Raw genomic sequence first — 22,556 nt, 5'->3', positions numbered from 1 at the left:
GGTTAAGATTTTTAATATTACGGACTCGGTTAAATGAATTACTATTGCCTTTGACAAGAAAAAAGTCAAATTTGCTTTCCTCCTCTAAAAGCTTTTGCTTGTTCATTATGTCCACATCAGAGCTTTAAAGCTTTATGTAAGACAAGATCATATTTCGAGCAAACGTCGATGTAGATTTTGGAAAACGCTGTTACAGTTGGCGTTAAACTGTGTGTTCGTGTTTTGTTAGATCATGCTCGTTCATTCAGATGTCAGTGACTATAAGTAATGCCTGATAAAACTAATATCAAAGGGTAATTCGTTTAAAAAAAGACTGTTTTGATAGTCACATAAATATTGTATTTTAACACTCAACAATATTTACAAGCATTTAAAATCACATTTAAATCAATGCCGATTAATTAAATAAAGGATATAACTTTTTTTTTATGTAATGGCACCACAAATAGGAACAAACCTACTGCCAACAAAGATATCTTCCATAAATTTGAATCAATCTCATATAAACATAGAAACATTTCTCCATCTGGAGATAGCCTTTATAATATCAGTTGATCCCTTAATTATAGCAAAGGGCCAATTTTTAAAAAGTATGACACAAACAAACGTAATAGACATGACACACACATATACAAAACACAGCAAATAATCAACAATGCTCGGTAATGAAATATGCAAATCAATGAATTTTAAACCCATTATTACAAGCGTTTAACCTTAGACTCTGCATTAATTTACTCATAACACTGTTAATGTTAATTAAGCGCCTTTGAACGTGCAATCTTGCATGCAAAGGGCGCTATATAAATCCGTACTAATAATAATAATAATGTAAATAAATTAAACGTAAAGTGTTAAATGTATTCATATCAATACAAGTAAATGCATTTCAATGATATTGTCGTTAAACTACTCAATGTTTGTTTGCAAACTAGAACAATAGGATTGTAAAAATTTAATTGTAACTGATTAACTGAAAGATAATTAAACAATGATCAACACCATCTCGTTATTGATTTAAAACCTTCAGAGATAAATCTAATATAAAGTCTAAAACCCCAATTCCACGATACCGCCGAGATTTTACGTGGTTTATTTTGAGAAGACGCGTGTGTTTTGCTACCTTTGTTTTAATTCAACCATAGCATATTTATGTAAAACACAATATAAGGAGATGCACAATTTCACAGTCGGATGATTACACGCTGATATAAAGCATGGTCGATGCGAATTCAGGTCTAATAACTTATATTACACTTACATCGATAAACCCCTGTAGGTTTATTTACGCGGTAACATCTTTACTTTCTTCACGGGTAGGACCAGGTACATTAGTAATGTGGTTTTATTCACCTTCGTCATCTGTTGCCGATGCAAATCAAGCTCTGACTTCCATTACAGAGTCAGTCATGTCGCAGTCGTTGCTTGTTGCTGCGACATGAATACGTCCAGTACCTTCAACATGGTCGTATTCATCATTTATGCTTGCTAGTGTTGCATTTCCTTTGACGCTTTCCGAAGCCGTGTCATAGTGATTGCTTATTGGTTTGTCATGCACCGAATAATTTCCATTTACATGGTTATACTCAACATGGCGTTCGAGTTTCAGCTTGTTGAAAATCTTGTCAGTATCCTTCTCAATTTTTACTACCTTACTCGTTGTGTACTCGTTATCATTGGAGTCGCCTTTGACGTTTCTTTGTTGTTCTACTGCATCATTGATGGTATGGTAAATGAGTTCCTCTACAAGGCCTACATTTGCATCGTGTGTTGTACTGTTACGATCAAGATGTTCGTTCTCTGAGAAGCTGGGTTTCCCCATAACGTGCAAGTTGCTGTCGGACACAGCTTTTTCAACAGAAACTCGACCGTTTGCTTTGCAATCACTGTAACCACTCATCCTCACAGTGCTTGTGTGGCTTGTTAATTGTAGATGTCTTTTTCTGAAAAATATCACTTATAAGCGCATAAATGTGCGACTAACTTTTAGATCTGACTTGGGTCCCTTTCGTATCACCTATACTAATTTGACCTTCAGTTGATCGTGTGACGTCTCTCATGGTTGTTGGACCTACACTTGTTTTTGTGACACCTCTAATAGTCGTTTTACCTTCAGTTGATGGTGTATAATCTCTTTGGCCTCCTATTTAAATAGAAAAAAAAATGTTTTTTCGGTTGAATTAATCATATTAATATTTTATATTCAATTTAAAACAGCCATACTTCAATTAAAAATACCTTAAGTTACAAACTTTCAAGACTTGTATCAATTAATTTTTATATAAAAATAAAACTCTTTTTTAATTGTCAGTATCATAATATATTAACGTACATATTGGAACATGAAAAATTACGTCACATGCGCAACATTATATATACACACAATTTAATCTATCCCGATTTTATGTAATTTATCACAACAAAAAACGATGTCCTTTATTTTAATATATATCTAAACACAACAACCAGCTATACGTCTAGATGCTGACTAAATTTTCCCAAAGAATACCTGATTTGCGTAGAGCTTGTTTGGTTTCATTGCTTGTGACATTCAATGTCCTTGTGTTCCCATCCAAGAAACCGTATGATACATCGCTTAAGTATGTGCTCTCTAGAACACACGCATTGAAAACTATAATGCCAACGTGTTTGTATTAATGTTGCATACCAAGTCATGATATGTTTCTGTATGGTAGGAAATACTAGTTATTTGTTTTATACTCTGCTGAAAGGAAATCGGTCCGCGAATATTGCTTTGTGCAAAAATTGTGAGCTTCATATTATGTGATAGTATTGGGCTAAAATTAAAATGGTTGTTTTGTGTGGAGTTATATATAATTGTAATTGTGTGAGAAACATTTAACTTAACACACCTATTCAACCGATAACACCATTAAACTGCCTGCAGTATGTGCTAGTATATTAGTATTCAGCAATTAACATTAAATTTGGTAACGTACCAAAAGCGAATTTGGACGTACGCCCCAAACATATTTTCTAAGGTTCAACTATTTTCAATCCGTCATTTCATTGAATACAACTTATCCGAGAAGCTGAATATTGCAATCTACTTTCTATGACATAACAGCGATTTAGTTTTTTAGTAGTTCGTCATGTTCTAAAAGTCGCCAGTCTACAGTATCCCTATGCTTTCCGTGCAACTTACCGATACAATAAATTGCTAATAGTAATGTCTGGATAACATAGGTGGTGCTTGGGCATGATGCACATTCTGAAAGTATTTGCTGGCATAATTGTATCATTGAAATTGCGGTTTGTACAACAACAAAAAAGTCGGATGTGACGCAAAATGCTGATGACGGCTTTGAAATTGCATCTAAATATTAACCGATGGTGTTGAAAGGTTGGATACATACTCTAGAACATGAAGAAGTCAAATGCTAAAATGTTACCGATCTTAAAATCGAGATTTATACCAATAAAAAACTGCATATGTTTTAGCGGATAACATTAGTGAGATCCAAGGCCATAGTAGAGTCGGATGTGGTAATGAAAACATGATTGAGCTCCTCGATATGAGTTGACACCTTATCCGAGTTCGAGTGTCAATGTCTTGTTTAAAAACGCGTTTTTTATGAATACCATTGTCTTGCATTGCGATTAGTGCGTCATTAAGAAAAAAAAAGTCAACGCTTCCATTGTTGATTATTTTTCGAAAGTTACTGGTTGTACAGTCTATTGAAAATAGTTAAATTGAGCGACATGCTTGTTATCTTATTAAAACGATCGGCATTACAGCCGTGTGTATACCTTTGACAAACGAATTAAACTCATATTCTTGAAGATTTGTGTTGCGATTTCGGGTTATGTAGAATCCGAGTTAATTAAACAGTATACAGTCTAATAAAGTGATCTCCGATCCGATCACGATTCGTGAGCGTTCAAGGTAGGAATTGTGTCCAATTATATATATTATCCGGGCACAGTTCCGAATTAAATATTTTGTGTTCACATTTTATATATTTTGGCATTTATATGTCGATGCTATTTGAATCAAAATTAAGCACCTAAGCTACAGATGCGTTGTTTTTCGACACAGAATGGTCACATATCGTCATGAAACTAATCTAGTCACTGTAGAAAGTGTTCTGCCTCAAGTCCCGTCAGACTGTCGTTTTGTATGCCGAGCAAATAATAAATGTACTTTTCAAAGCGACCAAACTTTTGAAAGAAATGTTTCGACATCTTTTTTGTTGGTATTTTAGTAAAATATATTGTGTTTGTTTCTAGTAAATTATAAATAAAGCGAGCTAGTACATGTTGTTTGCGGTTTGATTAGTGTGTGTTTTAACGGTTTGTGATTGGTAAGTATTCTGCCCTATTATATTTAAAAAAAAATCGCATATTCCCGATTTGAGTAGTAGGTGCTTTCTAATCAGTCTCCTTTGAGCAATGTGTTTGACCTGGCAATTCCCGTCCAGTAATATCGATGCTGCTCAAACATATGAGATGGGGGGTATTGTTTACACTTTCGAAGGTCGCTGGATACATGTTGGCATCCAAACAAACGTTATTGCCTTCGGTCCACGTGTTTTTCTGTGCATTCTCCTCTATAACTGTTGTTGCAAATGATTCTGAAAAACAACATAATTCAGTTTTGATTTTATGTTAATGGATTATTGATTGCGTTAAACATAACGCATACAATGATAACGGCAATTATATTGGTTTTTTGTTGGATAAGCCAACAACAACACAATACGCTATTTTTGAAATCCGCAAGCTGGTTGTGCTAAGCCAATTTGTTTTATAGAAGAAGATACTTGCCTTAAATGTTCAGTGAGAATAACGGTTTTGGAAAATTTTCAAAATAAATGATATTGTCTCTGAATTCTACTTGCATCAGTTTTTTTTTTAACGAGCTTGACTTATGTGCAGAGTATTAAGCATGCTTTTTGAGTAAAGGTGTACTGTTAAACGATTTAAGATACATGTAATTTTTGAAAAATTATTGTGTGATTGCCAGAGATTTTACTGTAGATTTCTTTAAGTGATCGACTGTGTGCACAAACCTGTACTACTGCTGTTACTACACAATGCTTCGATGTAGTCTTCTCTTCTACAGGCTTGCCATTCGAAGCCCGTAAGAAGTATACAAGGCAGTCCCCATCATGTCCCTTGTGCGTTTGGTTGAAATTTACTGAGACTGGAATTTTGTTGTTTTAGTTGCATATATATGAATTTATTGAGAATTAGCCGCCCATACTTTCTACTGTCCAAAGTGATAGGATTATATAATAAACTAAACATATTAAATTGATTCTGGAATCATTGAATTAAGGAAAATCTTACAAATACATGCAGTAATAGTTTAGTATTAATATCGATATTATATTGATTTATCGACGTCTGTTAAGAACTATGCGGTCGTTTCTTTAAATTTACAGTTATTTTATATTTATTACTTCATCAAAAATGAACCGGTGTTTTGAGAGAAGATTGCATAACAGGCATGTGTACAAAGATCTCCACCACATACTCCAATTACGATTCCATCCATAGATGTATCGACGCATCGACAATTCATAACATACTGCAAAAAATGAATGAAATTTATCATGTTCATAATAAATACTCCAGCATTTTGCTTTTAAATGGATTTTTAGCCTAAATACACGTATATAATGGTTTGATAATAAAATGTTGACCTTGAATGTAGCTATGTTATTATTGCGTACCGCTGTCACGAGTATGGTTAAGACCTGTTCCAAGTTAGTACGTTCGAAATCGATCGATGCATTAAAGAGTTTCAATACGGCCAATTAAAGGGACCCATATACCTTAAAACGGATACAGCTACTGCACAAAGGGATTTCCATTTAAGCCCTTTTCCTCGCTTATCCCCTTTTGCATGTTTTGATAGGTTTCTTAATAACACTAAAAACTATACATTACGGAGCAATTATAAATACAAATAATATAAGATATAAGATCAACAATTTTGTCAGGTCGCCTCTTCTGAGAAAAAATATTCCGTCGTTTTACGTAAGCTTTGTGTCTGCGTTAGAATCATTGAAGTTTCAAGTAACGTTTTCTTTCTGGCAAAACTGTTCACATATATTTTCAGGGTACACGTTTGAATGACAATGTTCCGAGGGCTAGATGTGGATATTATGAGTGTTTATGTCGTTATTGCGTTTTTATAACAATGTTGTAATGTTGCAAATTATGTTTGAGGCAATATATCACTGATTCGAATGAAATTCATTTACCAGAGGTTGTAGCACTAATGATTTTGATTCCCTGAGCCTTTTTTAAAAACACATAATATAATCAATTTTTATTGTAATCCAAACATTGGCCAGTTGTTTTTCCCAGTCTCGTAACTTTCGATTCATGTCTGTTGATATTGAATGTACACACAAAAACACAACATTGTGTCACATATGTCTACACTACATAATTGAAATCTGACTGTTACCCTATATAGTGTGTATCATAGCAGATTTTGCATACGTAACGTTAATTGGACATTAAATTGCCCAATCGGACCCAACAATAATATATTTAAGGTATACAATTATAATTATAAATATATCTTGGCCATGACTTGTCTGTATTCCGAATAGTGTTGAATTGACACACACACTTTTGCAATAACCGATACTTGTTACTGTGTATGTTGGTGCATTCCGAACGACCGCACAACCTGCAACACAAACATATTGTTCGAAAACATCTCACTCAGGTCATGTAACTTGACAAGTCTTGTTTGGCATGCAGCATTTGTGTATACTGAGTTTGTTTAAAGAATACATTTTATTGTATGCATGCTTTTTTCTTTGCATAAACACATATAACCTTTAAATCAAATACATTAAATCCGATACACACAGTTATCATGGAAGTAAAATGGAACTTAAGCTGTTCAATGACCTATCCAAACGTCTGAGGTCGGTAGATTGCCACTGATTTCGTTCACTTCAAAGTAGACGTTCTTGTAAGAAAGTTGTGGCGCAGCCATGTTACATTTTGTTTGAAGCCATTCCGTTGAGTCTCCACTGATCCTGTATTTCTCAGCTGAAATGGGGAAAAAACTCGTGAGGTTGAACGTTAGGGCGGCATTGGTATATGAAACAATCCGCATTTGAGTTACATGTTTACATAAAGTATCATGTTTGTAAATATATTATTATTTGCAAAGTTAAAACAACAACTTTTATATAAATGTATCAATGTATACAGAATAGCACACTTTTATACCATTTGATGTGATAAAAACGGGTACACAAGCAAGTAAGAGCATTGCTAAAAAAAAATGTTGTCTATTTTTCTCACATTTTTGGACTTGAAAGCACACTAAATTTATATGCAAATTTCAAAGAAACAAATTGGCGATATTTCTTATACGGAAAAGTATGCCCTTTTAACCTAACACTTATTATAAAACGCTTGATAGTGTAAACATTGTAATCGACGACCGTATTTTGTACACTCTCCATACTCACCGTGTGTTGACTTATTCAACACTATTAACACTCCTAATATTCCTAACCAACACATATTGTCACTCCTAATATTCCTAACCAACACATATTGTCACTCTCACTCAGCCCTGAACTGGACAAAAGTAAAGATAGATTTGGTAAAGTACAACTTCATTGTTCAAAGTGTTTCCGGTTTGGACAAAACTCATTAACTTTACATCATACCATCACACCATCATACAAGTATATATCTCCGACTCGCATACTTACGAGTTATAACATGCTTAACATTGCTTGATACACAAAACGCAATGTTTAACACATTGACTAGAGTATGTATGCTTTCATTGAAATGCGTGTTGTCATTTAAACAGTATTTATATACTTAAGAATATCAAGTATAACTGTGAACAACAATTTAATTTTAACTTTCTAACACATGTTCCGTTATCACAATACGAAGAATACTTACTTTAAATATGGAGTTATATCCCTTCTTTCCTCAAAATACAATCATTGCTTTAAGATGAGCAAACAGTCAAAAAGTAACTGAATGAAGATGGATTAACTATCAGTATAAGGATATACTTCTGTGAAATCCATAGTTTCAAAAGGCATCTGATGTGCGAAACTGTGCATAAGCACATACATTTCTTCCGCCTACATAAGATATTGCGTATATGCTTTACTGTATATTCTGTTCTAAGTATGTACGTTTAAATCTCTAAGCAACGCATACGTTTAATAGTCTGTGACACATATACTTTAAACACTTTGCAAAACATGTACGTTTACAATTTGTGAAATATATACTTTTAACACTTTGTTTAACATATAATTTTAACAGATTGTGAAAAATAAACTTTTAACAGTTTGTGAAACATATACTTTTAACAGTTTATGAAACATACACTTTTGACAGACTGTTAAGCATATACGTCAACTGACTGTGCACCAAAAATATTTGACACTCTCAGAAAGTTAAATCATAACGGCCTGTTTATCATATATGCACAACAGTCTGTATAACATATATGCACAACAGTCTGTGCAGCATATACCTAAGCATTCGATCGACTGAACTGAACTGTAACCAGTTATGCATTAAATGTTTGTGAACAAAATAAATGTAATAGTATTTGCAACGTAAACGTTCAACACTATGTGCGGCAGGCGATCAACGTTACTGGAACAAAAGTGATGAACATACCGAACAGAACAGAACATAATAGTTTATTAGACTTAAGCATATATACAGCTCATTGTCATAAACGTACATATGCAAAAACAGCATGACCTTCGATTGAATACAAAACATACATACCATCTCAGATTATTGCAACAATTGTATATATTACTTATTAAAATATTTGCTTTTATATATATTTCCAATAATATACTGTAAATTTTCCAATAATGAGGTAACATGCAGAACACAAACAGTTGGACAACGTAAACTAAAAGTAAATATTGTTTCCGCCTGATATTTGAACTATTCTGGGCTCGACCTCTACTTAGGGAGCTTTCTAAAGAACTGCGATACATACGCAAGTTCAGTATTGTTTTATTTCTGCCCTTGCGAGTGGAAGCTAGATAGACCTTTAAATGTCGAATAAGTAACAAACAACAGAGATAAATAATCGTTGATTATTTCTCTTACTTATTATAAAGCTATATAGGATATTATAAATCTACTTGCGACTATTTGTATTGGCTATCACGCGTCTATGTTGAATTTGCTCCCTTTTTTATTCCGCGATTACGAAAGACTTTTACAAATCACACCATTCATAACGAGTGTCAAATCATTTTATATATAATTGACTTTCTTAGTTTTGACGTGATCATGAACCGATGGGTCTTATGCAGGAAGTTTGATATCAATCCCATTAATGACATACTAGTCACTTGTGTTAGGCGGTTGGTTCCATTTTCCCATGTAAATGTTATAACAACGTGAGTGGAATATGGTCACAGTCGATGATGTCATCTTTCTTTTGTGAACTGACAGCTGTAGATATATCGTATTCTCTGCTAGCTTTTGGAAAAATATACACGCGTGTGCCCACGTGATCATAGTCACCAGGTCGGTCTATCTTGAGTTTGTTATAGACATTGTCTGGTTTCCTTTTGCTGGGTCCATTGGTCGAAGCATTTGTTGTGTAATCATATTCACATTAGACATCTTTTACATTTTCGATGTCATTTATTGAATTGTAATTACCGGTCTCAGCATTGACGTCTTTTGGTCCATCTACTGTAGTATAATGCTGGGTATTGTCTTCAACTGAATGAAAGCATTTCTCTAATATAAAGTTATCATGATTCACAATGGGATCATTGGTACTCTAACGAGATCGCATGTCTTGAAATGCAAGTGTGTTGGTTTCGTTCAATTTCAAACTGCATTGCATCGTTCCTCTGGAAATATGTGCATCGGAATATATAATGATAGCATGGCGAGTGTTATTATGAAGAAACAAACACAATTATGTTGACACAATTTGTATAGCATGTTTTATATATGGACTAATGCCGATCTAGTGGTAAATAATAATATATGACGAGTTCAACTATAACACTATATTCCTTATATTCAAACAATTAGTAAAGATGTAGTATTGTTTAAATCAGACTAAAAATCGCAATAAAACAATCTTCACCAACCTTCTTTCGATAATGATGATCAAAACGACTGCTCCGAATAAAACCAAGATGGCAACTGTAATGCCTACATCTGCAGCTGAAAACTCTTCAGTCAGTAATTTAATAAACAAGAGTTAAATATAATTTATTAACCATTATTACAAGCGTACAGACGTTCTATTACGTGGTCATCATTTACAAATGATCGCGCCCGGTCTTACATGATGGTGAGTAATATGTTAACATTTTTAACTCATCAGATTCGTAGAAAAAAATCGTACTCTCTGAACTGTTAGTCGCCGATTCCATGCCATCTGCTTGTGTTGTAAAATCATTTGCTATTGGCAAATCAATTGGTGTCGGTGTTGTCGCTTTTGTTGTTTCTGATTCTTTAAAATAAGATACAAACTTTTAATTATTTGTTGTTTTTAATAATTACACCATTTTATACTAATAAGCCGTTTAGTGTATACCTGACCGTCATTGCTTTCTACATGTGCAATTTCAAATTTGTTGTGAGTCTGACACTGTTATTAGGCGGAAAAAAAACGTTATTTTTGTTTAATTATTTAACATACTGTACGGATCCTATTTCTCAAATTGCAAGATTATTTCAAATGTGAAATGTACATAACATATTAAAATCATAATCAGGGTTTATCTTTACTGTATACGCAAAGTGCTTTCTTCATGTCAGTGTCATGTGCGAACTGAAGTGTTTTATTATCTTTCCGCATCTATGCATATGTATCAAATAAATTATGATGTATTAAAATGTGTTAATTTGTATTAATTACCACGTTATGTGTTTTTTTGTGTTTTACCTGAACTATGTGTATATCTTTATGTTTTTGTCAACCATACTATTTTACAAAATAAAGTATGATAATTTAATTTTCATTTATTAAAACGAAATCATTGTCATTAAAATATTAGTTTATCTGCATTGAATAATTTACGTAGATATGTTAGTTGAGTACATCGTGAAACCTGCATTCCTTTCTAACATAACATATTGATATCGACTGTATAAATATAATTACTTAATTAAAGCACAAGGTCTAGAGATATAAAAATGCTTTATGCAAACTTGTTTATTTTTTCGATCCAGGTTATTTCATAGTAAAACTGTTTACAAGGTAAACAAATAATCGTTAATAGTTTTTTACGTCGTACAGTTGTTATTTTCAACTGTGTTCTATTATCCCCGCTTGTCACTACTGGAAGTAATATTGTTCATAAATTCACTAGAGGTAATACAAATTAAAATAGCATTAATAATGTTGTTTTGTCTGTGAGAAACTGCCGATTACAGTAAGTGTTTTAGCACGCGAGACCGATTTATTATTTTGTAATAATGCAATATAAAACCATACAATTTAACGTACGGGAAATCCTTTCCATTAAACATAATGTCCACAATTTGCCTGATTCATTTACATAAAATAATGGTTATAATCTGGTGAAATACTACTGAATTGAAAATTAATGTTTTTAATAAACACGTTCATTACAATTTAATGACTTTAGTTCGCTTTTTCGCGCATTAATGTTCTAGCTGGTACATATTGCGTCGAATAGTTTGTGATGGTCATCTGTTTGGCAAGATAACCAAACTTAACACACTCTTGTCTAATTGCATAACCATAGTCACAATGGTGGTCTGTCTTAAAGAGACCTTTTCATGTTTCGGTAAATTGACAAAATTAAACAAAAAGTTTCAGATTCGCACATGTTTTGTTGAAGTTATGATATTTGTGATGAAACAGTAATACTGAACATTTACCATGCTTTAAATAGGCATCTTTTGATGATTTAAAAAACTGAAAATTATAAAGCGTTGCAACGCGAAGCGATTGATAATTATGAGAGTTCAGTTATGGTCGTTATATTTGGTGACACTTCAAGGATTGCTTATATGAAGTATACAATACATAGTTCATTGCAAAAGAACGGATGGCTGAGTGGTCTAAGCGTTGGACTTTTAGTCCAGAGGGTTACTTTTTTCTTTCTTTAATTTTTTTCTGGAGCTTTTAAGATCCAATGTTTGCATTTATCGAAATACAGCATTTAATGGCCAACTTCAATGCATGCCAAAATCTGTTAAAAGGTGCCTTAAAATCTTATATACAGACGGACCTGATTTTTTCATATTTTATAACGACAATACGAGTCATAGAAACCGTGTTTAACTATACGTATTATATAATGAACATGATCAGATTTGTCAGCATTGTGAGGCACTGCACAATAACTGAATTCGAAATCGCAAGTATCTGTTCCTTTTCCAGATGTTGCCTTTACACTATTGTTATTAACTTATGTGAACCATCAAACTGAATTTTGGTGGTGATTGACATAGTTAGTGATTGTTTCCAAAAATGTAGTTGACATTTACGTGGGTTGCATATCTAATTAAAGACATATTCGTTAAAAAAAATCAAGTTTTGCATCGGGTAACATACAATTGGTTGTTCTTTTGTAATGTTTATTTATATCTTGAAATGGTACAATTCAGAATATATAATGTTATTTTATATGTCCTTGCACTTTTTGTATATGTTTTTCTTGCAATAATATTTGGGAAAATGTGCAGAAATATACATTGTTATAGTAAATTTTGGCCGCAAACAAATGTTCATGTGCTAAAGAAAACATATTTAAACAGAAGCATCATATGATAAAGATATTCCTTGTGGAATTAAAAGATGGAAACATTTTATGTGCATTACATAACACGCTGTTTTTATCAATGATATACTTTATATTGACGCATCGATATATTTGATAGACTATAAACAACTGTTATTGTTCTTTTTTAATCAATTAGTAATAATTTGCTCACGATAACAATTCAAAGCAATAAACATAAATATGGTGATTTTCTGATGATCATGTAATAATATTATTGCTGTAAATGAAATGTTATAAACAAACTGAATCATTTTATTCATTTATTGTATGCATTGTTTGTATTGTATTTATACTTATTTTGTTAAATAGTTGGATTCGGTTTATTGTGAAAAAACGTTACTATATAAGCATCTCATTTGTATACACTAGGTAAACGAATCAAACTAAATGATGACATAAAACAACTTAATCGTAATTGTTAGAGCAAATGCGATTACTGCAAAACTGTTCAGCGACTCCATATCTCCATCAACCAAAAAAACGTAGACATTATTTATCATCATCAGGATAAAGAGTGTCGGTTTGTATCAACGCTATCGATCGTCTAAACGGAAGTTAAATCTCTTGATCAATTATATATCATTCAAGTAACTCCATGACCAATTGGCCAAAATATGTTCTTTGTTTCAAACGACACCTCAAAAAGCAGGTGAAAGTAGGTCATAGTAACTTGTTATGATTCACTTTTCAAGATAATTGTACTCCAACTTTAATAAGATTTGCGAAAACATACCGAATCTTTCAAATATTTAAATAACATGATTTCTTCAGTTAATGTTATTTAATTTATAATTACTCAAGCGAATGATCAAATGCGGAAAACCGACCCTTAACTTGATAGTTACAGGGCAGTTATAATTTTGCAAAATTGATGGTACACTCAACCTAGAATAACAAACGATGTTTAGGTTCGGCGCAAATACTTGAGTCGATAGGGTTATCGGCAACAGACAACTTTTAAAACCACACTACAAGCATAAATGGTGTTGGTACTTAATCGATGAAGCGTTTTTCAAATCCAATATATCTTACACATTCACACTTTCAGGCATGATCTCTTCTATATTTGTTTTTTTTTCTTTCATGAATATGCTTATGGTATCGTTTTAAGGCACATGTTGATGGTAGGTAAACTAGATTATTATACATTTCTGGATCGGTTTTTTGTAAACTACAATCAGGTTGCCGTTTATATAATGAACCCCTTCTTCAATGTTCATAATTTCAGATTGTATAGAGTCAATATGTTCGTCCATTTCAGCCTTTGTCTTATTACATGTTATTATGAGGTGTGAAACGAATTCGGAGAGCATTTTTCATATTGTCCATCATTTCAGGGCGTAATATAATGTATATATTTCTATTTTACGTCAACACAATAGCGTGGTTTCTTATAAAAAACGGTTTTAAGGCCTTGTTCAACGGTTTTGAGTTGTTTATGCCATTAAATGTGAATAGTAACAAGTATATAAAAATAACAACAAAACACATAAGCTTAAACAGAAGGATAGAAACCTAATTTACTATGCGGGCCTTTATATTTGACACGGAACCAATTGCAGAACGGAGAGACAAAAACACATGGTCTAGACAACACGCCTAACTACACACACGCATGACTACATTGGATCAACGCCATTTAAATTATTTGGTATATTGAAAGGGTAATTGATACATAAGCGGTTTTATGGGGCTCAAACCCTCATACCAAGCCCAAAGTTATTGACTTAAACGTAACACAATAGATAACTAGAAAAACATGAACAACGTGAAATCGAGAATTACTAATAAAACTAAAACATTGTGAAAATTATAATTAATCATAATTGCATATAATATTAAGTTAAATACAGATGATTGTAAGTAACAGCTGTTTAAGTATTTAGCCGACTTCGTTTGATGATTTTCTATAACATAATGTTCCTTTTAAATATGGCTCTAAGTCGAACATGATATTTATTTTTGGAATCCATACATTGTTTTGATTCTATTGAACATTTTAAGATAGATGAAATTTTACAAACCGTGTTCAAGTCCCTTAATCCCGTTGTTGAAAAAATGCTACCTTTTAAAAGTTAGACAAGTGAATAGAATATGAACCATACTACTTGACGTCCGAATTTTGTCTCGTTAATATATGAATCGACATCAGTGAATATAGACTATAGATCTTGAAACTAAATTCGAACAAACACTTGTAAAGGTTTACAGTGCGAGAAGAGTTATAACACGGAATTAAAGCAGTGTATTTTGACGTTGTAAATCATCTATTTAATGAGGAACCCATATTTTCAAATACAACATAGTTATCATATATGTTTGGATTTCATGAAGTTTTGCAGAAATGACTTGTATGAATGAAGAGTATTGTCAATAGGGCAAACTTTAAGTAATAGGTAAATATAAAGGTATTACATTCTTCCCTAAGAATTTGTACATAACACACATTCGGGCATGAGTTTTGCGTTTCATGAACTTGATAGAAGCAATACAATGAATTATACCTTCCTCTTATTTAACGATTTCGATAAAAAAAATAACATGTTCAAGTATGAGAAATTACTTGACAAGAAGTGAAAACAGGTTCATAGGTCATATGTTAAGATCTGTATTCATTGTCATTAAAGTGGTTTAAGTCTTGATATGAAGATACTATAACGTCTATTATTATATTGATTTGCGATGTCTGCTTAGACAGATACAAAAACATGTATTGTTTGTAGTTTCATTTTATCGTTCGTCAAAAAGTTGTAACTCTGTTGCTCTGGTATCCTCAATACCATTGAGTAATTAAATTGTAATTAAATTGAATGCGTTTTAAGTCCCTTTTATTATTGTTTGATTTAAGTTGCAATGCTATGATGTTTAATTGTATTTACACTTAAATGTATTATGAATATTGTTGGGCCATGTGTGAGGTTGAGCGCTCTATAACCGGTTTAAACCCCCAATGCTTTGCATTGACCGTTCCAAGGCGGTGACTCCAGCTTTATTAATATTTTTTGTTTATGTTGGTTTGTATTGTGCTGTATTGTGCTGTTTTGTACCGTTTGGGCAATCGGTCTTTTGCCTTAAATAAAGGACCAACTAATTGTTTTTAATGAAAATTCAATACTGCTCCAGCAGCTGGAGTTTCACTTCTTTATATTTTATTGTAATTAACGGTATGTACAAGCATACACATATATATACAAACATAGATAATGCATACATGTAATGTCTAATAAATTCATATATTGAATTGTTATGTGCGTGAATAATGACTAGCAAAGTTTATTTTTAAATACATCATACATTTAACAACCCACATGTAATTTAGCATACGGCTTGCATATTTCAATTACCGTATAGCCCCATAATGCTGGGAAATTTACACAACACATGTGTTGCTCTACATTGGGATTCCAAATAATATTACATGTATGTACGTACATCTAGTCTTATCATCGTCAAAATATAAATTACAAACACATAAGGAAATAAACAATTTGTCCATAGAAAGTATTTTGCTGAGTTACCTTAGAAATGTTTGAATCTCTGTAAAATTCGTCTGTGTGGTTGCATGGTTTTTCTTGCTTGGAACATAATTGACTCATATTTCAATATTGCACTATTTACAAGCATGATACATTCGGAATATTACGCTAGTCAATTGTTCCAAGAGTTTGTATCACTCGAGTGGCTTGTGTGATGACGTATCACACGAGAGGCGGAGCGTCGAGTGTGATGCGAAATAGTACAAGCCACGAGAGTAATACAAACTCTTGGAACAAGTGACTAGCGTACTATTTCTTTAATTATATACAACAACTAACAAAAAACAGTTAACAATTGTAGAATTTACTTTAACAATACTGACAAAACAATGACTAAAATGGTACACCATAGTTTATTTAAGACGCGTATGAATACAGTTTATGTAAATTAACGTGTAAACATTCGAACCGGGAAAACACAGGTTTCTGACACGCTTATCTTAATGCCATCGTTAATCCAATGTCTATAACAATTAAGTTGACAACTTTAATCCGATGTTTATAACAAAAACGTTGAAACAATATGCACTTCCACTTCTTCCATGTCTTTATAGAAACTTAGTTTAAACTACACTATTTTATTGTATTCCTATCAAAATATACATGTATGCATGATAAACACACACTCCAAAATACGTTTTGAATTCGTTCAATGTTTTTAACAAATAGTTTACTGTTAAAAAACACCACGTCCGACATGTCCTTAAATTCTATAGAGTTTAGATAAAACTATTGTGTTTCGTCACAGAAATGAAGTCACACGCTGTACTACGTAATATATTTCGTAATATAAAATAGTTCTATTTTCGGGGCGCGTAATGTGACGTCATTAAATGGGTCGAAGTAGTCCGGCTAGTATGGTAATACGGAATTGGAAACAGCTAGTAGCGTAATACGGGATTATTTACTTCAACGATTGATACAACCTGTGTTTTGTTAAAAGCATTAAACAGGTATATAATAAAATATAATATTAATGAAGACACATCAAATAAATTGTAAGAGTACTACGGTTCTTTCTTACATCACCAATCAGTTAAAATGTACATAACTCCTGCAGTAACACGAAGAAGCCTTGTGCGTTTATTAATTTCTAAGAATAACACATATCTCTGGTGTCGTTGACTACTTAAACTTTGACGAACGGATTTAGCCCATGACTGTCATCACGCTTGTCCAATTCTGCGGCAGAGCCTCGTGCATGCGCCGCGCACTTCACTGCTGAGCTATAATCGTCATCGCTTGACGAGAGGGCATGAGCATGCCCCATGTCACCCACATGGTCATAGTCGTCGTTGCAATGAGGGCTTATCGTCTTAAGAGTTGAAGTCGTATCGTAATCGTTGTTTGTCGTGATGCTATTAATCTGACATGATCCCTTAACATGTTCATAGTTTCCCTTGCGGTCAAGCTTCAGTTTATTGTATACATTGTCATGGATTATACCACGAGATGTTGCGGCTCCGTTAGTGGTGCAATCATAATCAATGCAGTCGATTCTGACGTTTCCACGCGGTTCCGCCGCCGGTTCATCAATTGAGTGGTAATTGTTCTCATCAAGAATGTCTGTCCCAAGATCATCTGATGTTTTGTATTGGTCGATTTGTTCGATCACTGACTCGGTTTGTTTTTCAAGTTCAAAGTGGTTAGGGTTAACCACTGATTTATGGACTCTTTCTACATTTGACGCTGCATTTGGCAACATGTCGTCATGCTTATCATCTTTCCTATCAGGGGCTCTATCCTTCAAACGGGCAGGAATAATTCCTCTGAAAATATTGTACTTTTTTGTAGATTATTTGTATGTTCAGCCGTTTGTGTACTTGACCATATCAGATATGGTTTAGTACACAAACGGCTGAACATACAAATACTCTATAAAAACAGTTTACGTAGGAAATAAGTTTTATTATATCTTAAAGTAGTATTTTGTCATGCATTTAATTAACAGTAAAAAAACACATTATTTTAAAATGGCAATTGTTTTTTAATCTTATTAATCTCATATACATACTTTGTTCGACATCTAACATACACATAATGTTCTTACTTAATGAAATGTATTATTAATAAATTATGTTATAATGTATGAGCATCAATCAATATAAATGCAATCATTAGTATTCTATTCTTGGCTTATTTGCAAGATAATTTCGTTTTCATATGCCATTTATATTTCAAGTAACCTGTGTTTACCGTCTTCGACACATCACTACGGCAAAACCTATCCCTACTACAACTAGTACCCCAACCAACACGCCGATGCCTGCCATTAAAGCCGGTGATTTTTCTGAATAGAACAATAACAGAAATATAATAATACTTGTAAGATTTCACTAAACGTAAACGTTATTTATCAACAAACAATTATTTTGAAGAGATTTGATCGTTTCAACAAGCCCATCACAATGTAAACGTAGCCTACATTTTGATCATTTTGATGAAATGCTTGGAATGTACCGATTAGGTCTACGCTTAATCAAGAAGAGGACACTATGTTCTTCGAATCGTTAAAAAACATTATCATATATGGACATCCACTATACACACGATCCAGTGATGTACATTTACCTTATTTGTAATAGATCTGAACAATTCCAATAAAAGTTATTATACGGTTCCTGCTCAAAACACTTTCAACCAAAAAGTTGTCGGTCATCTGTTATTTATTAATTTTATTGAGGGTTTCACTCGGACGTATTCAATTGTGCGTTTATTATGTTTGGTAACATATATATATCATCAGTTATTAATTTGTTTGGAAGTATGTACTGATATTAATTTAATAAAGTAAGTCTTATTGAAGAAAAAGAAGTGTAACCTGTGAAACACAGTGCCTGTTTTTCTCCATAAGCCTCTTTTCACTACCTTGTTAGAAAGCATATTCGGCCCCCGAATATTGCATGGTTACTGAAATAGAATTACTTGGAATGGTAGTTTAATCGTATAAAATGTGGAAAGGTAATTCTCATCAGTTAAAGGGAATTGTTTTTAATATTTGCAAAGTCAAACAAGTGTAATTTTGAATGTTTATACAGGAGTGTGTTTTGGGGTAATGCTATTGGATCTTTGAATAGTACCACATAAATATTTTGATATTTAAAAAGGACTGCTTTCACAGTTTGTACTTTGAAGTTCCTCTTATTTCATATTAATTTTATCCCTAATTAAGGACTTATAGTATTGTATATGTAACAACATACCGAACGATCTCATGCCTGCCTTATTAATCAAGGTGGCGGCTCGAACTACCACTGTCTAGGGTCCATGCTGTTGTTGACCTTCATTTAACCCAGAGGCGACAATACTTGAGATGTAAGCTTGATACAGGTTTTTCTTTAAGCAATTAATATTTCCTTCTATCCAAGTGTTTCTCCAATTTTTTATATATTTAATTTGTCATTATTATTTATTTGTTGTGTTGTCTGTGTACGTTTGTTTGGTTCTCATTTGTTTTCAACAAATCTTATGAAAATAAATATCGTTATTGTAAATGTTTAAAGCAAATCCCGGTTTTCGATATCATAAACGAGAATTACTTCGATATTTTAAATGACACGTACAACGATTGTTTTAGCAGAAGACACGTGCTTATATGAAGTTTGTGTTTTGAATACATAGGATATTGGATTTTCGGTGCTTGTTTGGGTAATATAACAAAGACGCAGTCTTCGGTTTTCTTTAGGCCTTTTGTACTGACCCCCCCCCCCCCAAAACCCCACGAAATGTCACCCATCGGGAAAAGTGAACACAGCGGACAGGCGTTTTTGTTTAAGTACACGGTGCCTGTACTGCACTCCTTAACTGTGAAATAAATTTACATGTCCATACCTAAAACAAATGTACTGATTATGTTGCAGAACGTTCATGTAGCGATAAACAATCATTATCTAATCAGCCTGCGTGGTAGCACACAATTTTAAGTATATGCATCAGCATGTGTTTTAATGACGCGTGAAATAGAAATCTGCACAGAGATCAATAAATAATCTGTATATGTTTTGTTATAACAGCTGTACGACTAGACAGTCCCTATATGAAATGTACGTACGGCTAGCCTATTGGCTATTTTTACTGGTCCGTACGACTAGCCACTGTCTTTAATAATATGCTCAGGTATTAAAATATTATTGTAAATCAATTAGGGTCTACTTTATTTGTACACTAGTGATCAGTCTAAATTTACTGGATATGTCCACTAGAGCTATTTCTGGAATACATACTGGTTGATAATATAACAAAACAACTCACTTAAAGAAATTTGAGTTTAAAATATCGGTGATAGAATATCTTCAATATTGCACGTATTTTTACAAGACCTTTAACTGGATTTACGCTGACGTATTGTGCTTTAAACAAGGCGACAAATGTCATTATTAAGTCAGACATTTGTGCTGTACCTGTCATTGGTACTAACGGTGCCCAGTGGTGAGTTTCTGTTGAATTGTATGGATCTCTCTGGAAATAGACTAGAATCCGCTGCCTTTCACGCTGAAGGATGCGACTGTGCCCATAGGTTTTCCTCTCACGAAAGGTGCCAATAGTAATCTCTATCTTAGAACTAACGAACCGTTTAAGATAAATAACGACTGACTTGTTTGTACTGACAAACACAGTAGTCATGTGTTCGTCGAAATATGCCAACGTTTACTTTTCCATAGAACTGAAAGTGGCCATTCTCCTTCTAATTAACAAATACAAACCGTTTAAGCTATGATTGTGTTTCCAATTTAATAACAATACGTTTCAAATAAGTGTTTTATCATCTCACTCTAATAGCTGTGTTATATTCATCTTATTTTTGTCGTATGAGCTATTGCAGTATTAGTAACTAAAATGACTTTTAATGAACACTATATTTTTTATAAATTATACAATGCATTACGATATTCATACATTATTTTAGTAGGATCACATCAGCCAGTGTCTCACACCACTACCAAACCCTTAAGGACAACATCCTATAAACCCACGCCCCTAACCACGACTTCTCCTTAGACCACTCGCCTTGCGGTGATGACAATGTCAATGTGCGACTACTTGTGTTCCATTCAGATGGTCGGGCAGTGTGCTCTTGCTCTAAACCAATAATACCTGGCCGTTGAAAATCTCGACCAATCCCAATAATAACCGGCCGTCGAAAATCTCGACCAATCAGGCCAGGCCGTCAAAACGCTCGACCAATCTTAGCCGACCATCAAACGACAGGCTGAATATTGTTTTATTCTAAAGATTATAATTGTGTATAGTTGTGCAGTATATATATTAAGACTTGCTTTTGTATGTTTGTTTGTGGAATTCTTCAGAAGCTTATGTTTTTATCAAAATTAAAGTATGCATAATATATAAAGATATGTAATAATATGGCTGTTTGGAGATATAAATAGCTTTAAAGACATATTTGTGCGTGACATGTATCAAACCTGCTTCACTGATGTGCACTTTGTGTTGCAAATCCTATTTATAACGATAATAAGTATTACGTGTGGGTCCATATTTTAATGTTATTTCAACTAGGCAGCAGGTTTCTTCTCGAAAACAACACTAATACAAATAAACACATTTATTTTATGCTTTCTGATAGTATAAAGAGCAGTATCAGTGAATTTTAACTGATATTGACCTGTTTCAAATAGTGAAAATAACAGTGAACATTATCGATAATTTTCATTGATTGACAGGAACTATTTTTAAATATCTTTGATTTTCCCATTGTGACCCCCAATGTTACCAAGGGCGATTACTCTGCATTTAATGCTTATAAATACGATAACATACAAAGCACTTTATGACATATACACGCAATAATCGAATCTAGACTCATAGCACCGAGTTAACGGCTCCATTATGATAATGGATATAAAGTAACATATACTCATTGTATGCAGGATTTATGGCGAATGCAATTAACAATAAAAGTATATTACTTTTATCGCAGTTTTTGGGGGCCAAGTTGTAAATAAAACACAAAAATAGCAGAGAAGAAAATATATTAGAATCGGTTTAATTCGATTTCAGTCTTCCATTTCTGAACGCAAATACCTATAGTCAGAGACGGCTCTATGTTCTCTGTTCTCTATACGTATTCGGAGGTTCAAGTAAAAACTACATTACAGGGCAAGTAAATGCATTTTAGTGCACGTCCTTGTATGCAAACACTGTTTGTAGTGTTAAACCATGACATTTAAAAAAATACAATTCTTTGTTGAATACATCGTAGTGTAGATAAAAA

At 33.1% G+C, this 22,556-nt stretch overlaps 2 protein-coding genes and 1 long non-coding RNA gene across 10 annotated transcripts in view; all 3 read right to left on the bottom strand.

The window, feature by feature from the left end:
• The window catches only part of LOC127861221 (uncharacterized), a 361,489-nt gene that overhangs the window by 77,712 nt on the left and 261,221 nt on the right, over window positions 1–22,556 (bottom strand). The window lies entirely within an intron of this gene.
• On the bottom strand, window positions 6,421–7,592 carry LOC127861237 (uncharacterized). Its single transcript, XR_008040143.1, has 3 exons — window positions 7,470–7,592; window positions 6,898–7,041; window positions 6,421–6,670 (listed from the first exon to the last, which is right to left on the bottom strand). It is a non-coding gene; the product is annotated as an uncharacterized LOC127861237 (long non-coding RNA).
• On the bottom strand, window positions 17,288–18,609 carry LOC127861231 (uncharacterized). Its single transcript, XM_052399648.1, has 2 exons — window positions 18,521–18,609; window positions 17,288–18,093 (listed from the first exon to the last, which is right to left on the bottom strand). Exons 1-2 carry the CDS (start codon window positions 18,595–18,597, stop codon window positions 17,454–17,456), a joined length of 717 nt encoding a protein of 238 aa, XP_052255608.1. The 5' UTR covers window positions 18,598–18,609; the 3' UTR covers window positions 17,288–17,453.

Source organism: Dreissena polymorpha, chromosome 15, assembly GCF_020536995.1.
Source record: "Dreissena polymorpha isolate Duluth1 chromosome 15, UMN_Dpol_1.0, whole genome shotgun sequence".
NCBI classification, from domain to species: domain Eukaryota; kingdom Metazoa; phylum Mollusca; class Bivalvia; order Myida; family Dreissenidae; genus Dreissena; species Dreissena polymorpha.
This window is presented reverse-complemented; position numbering and strand designations above follow the sequence as displayed.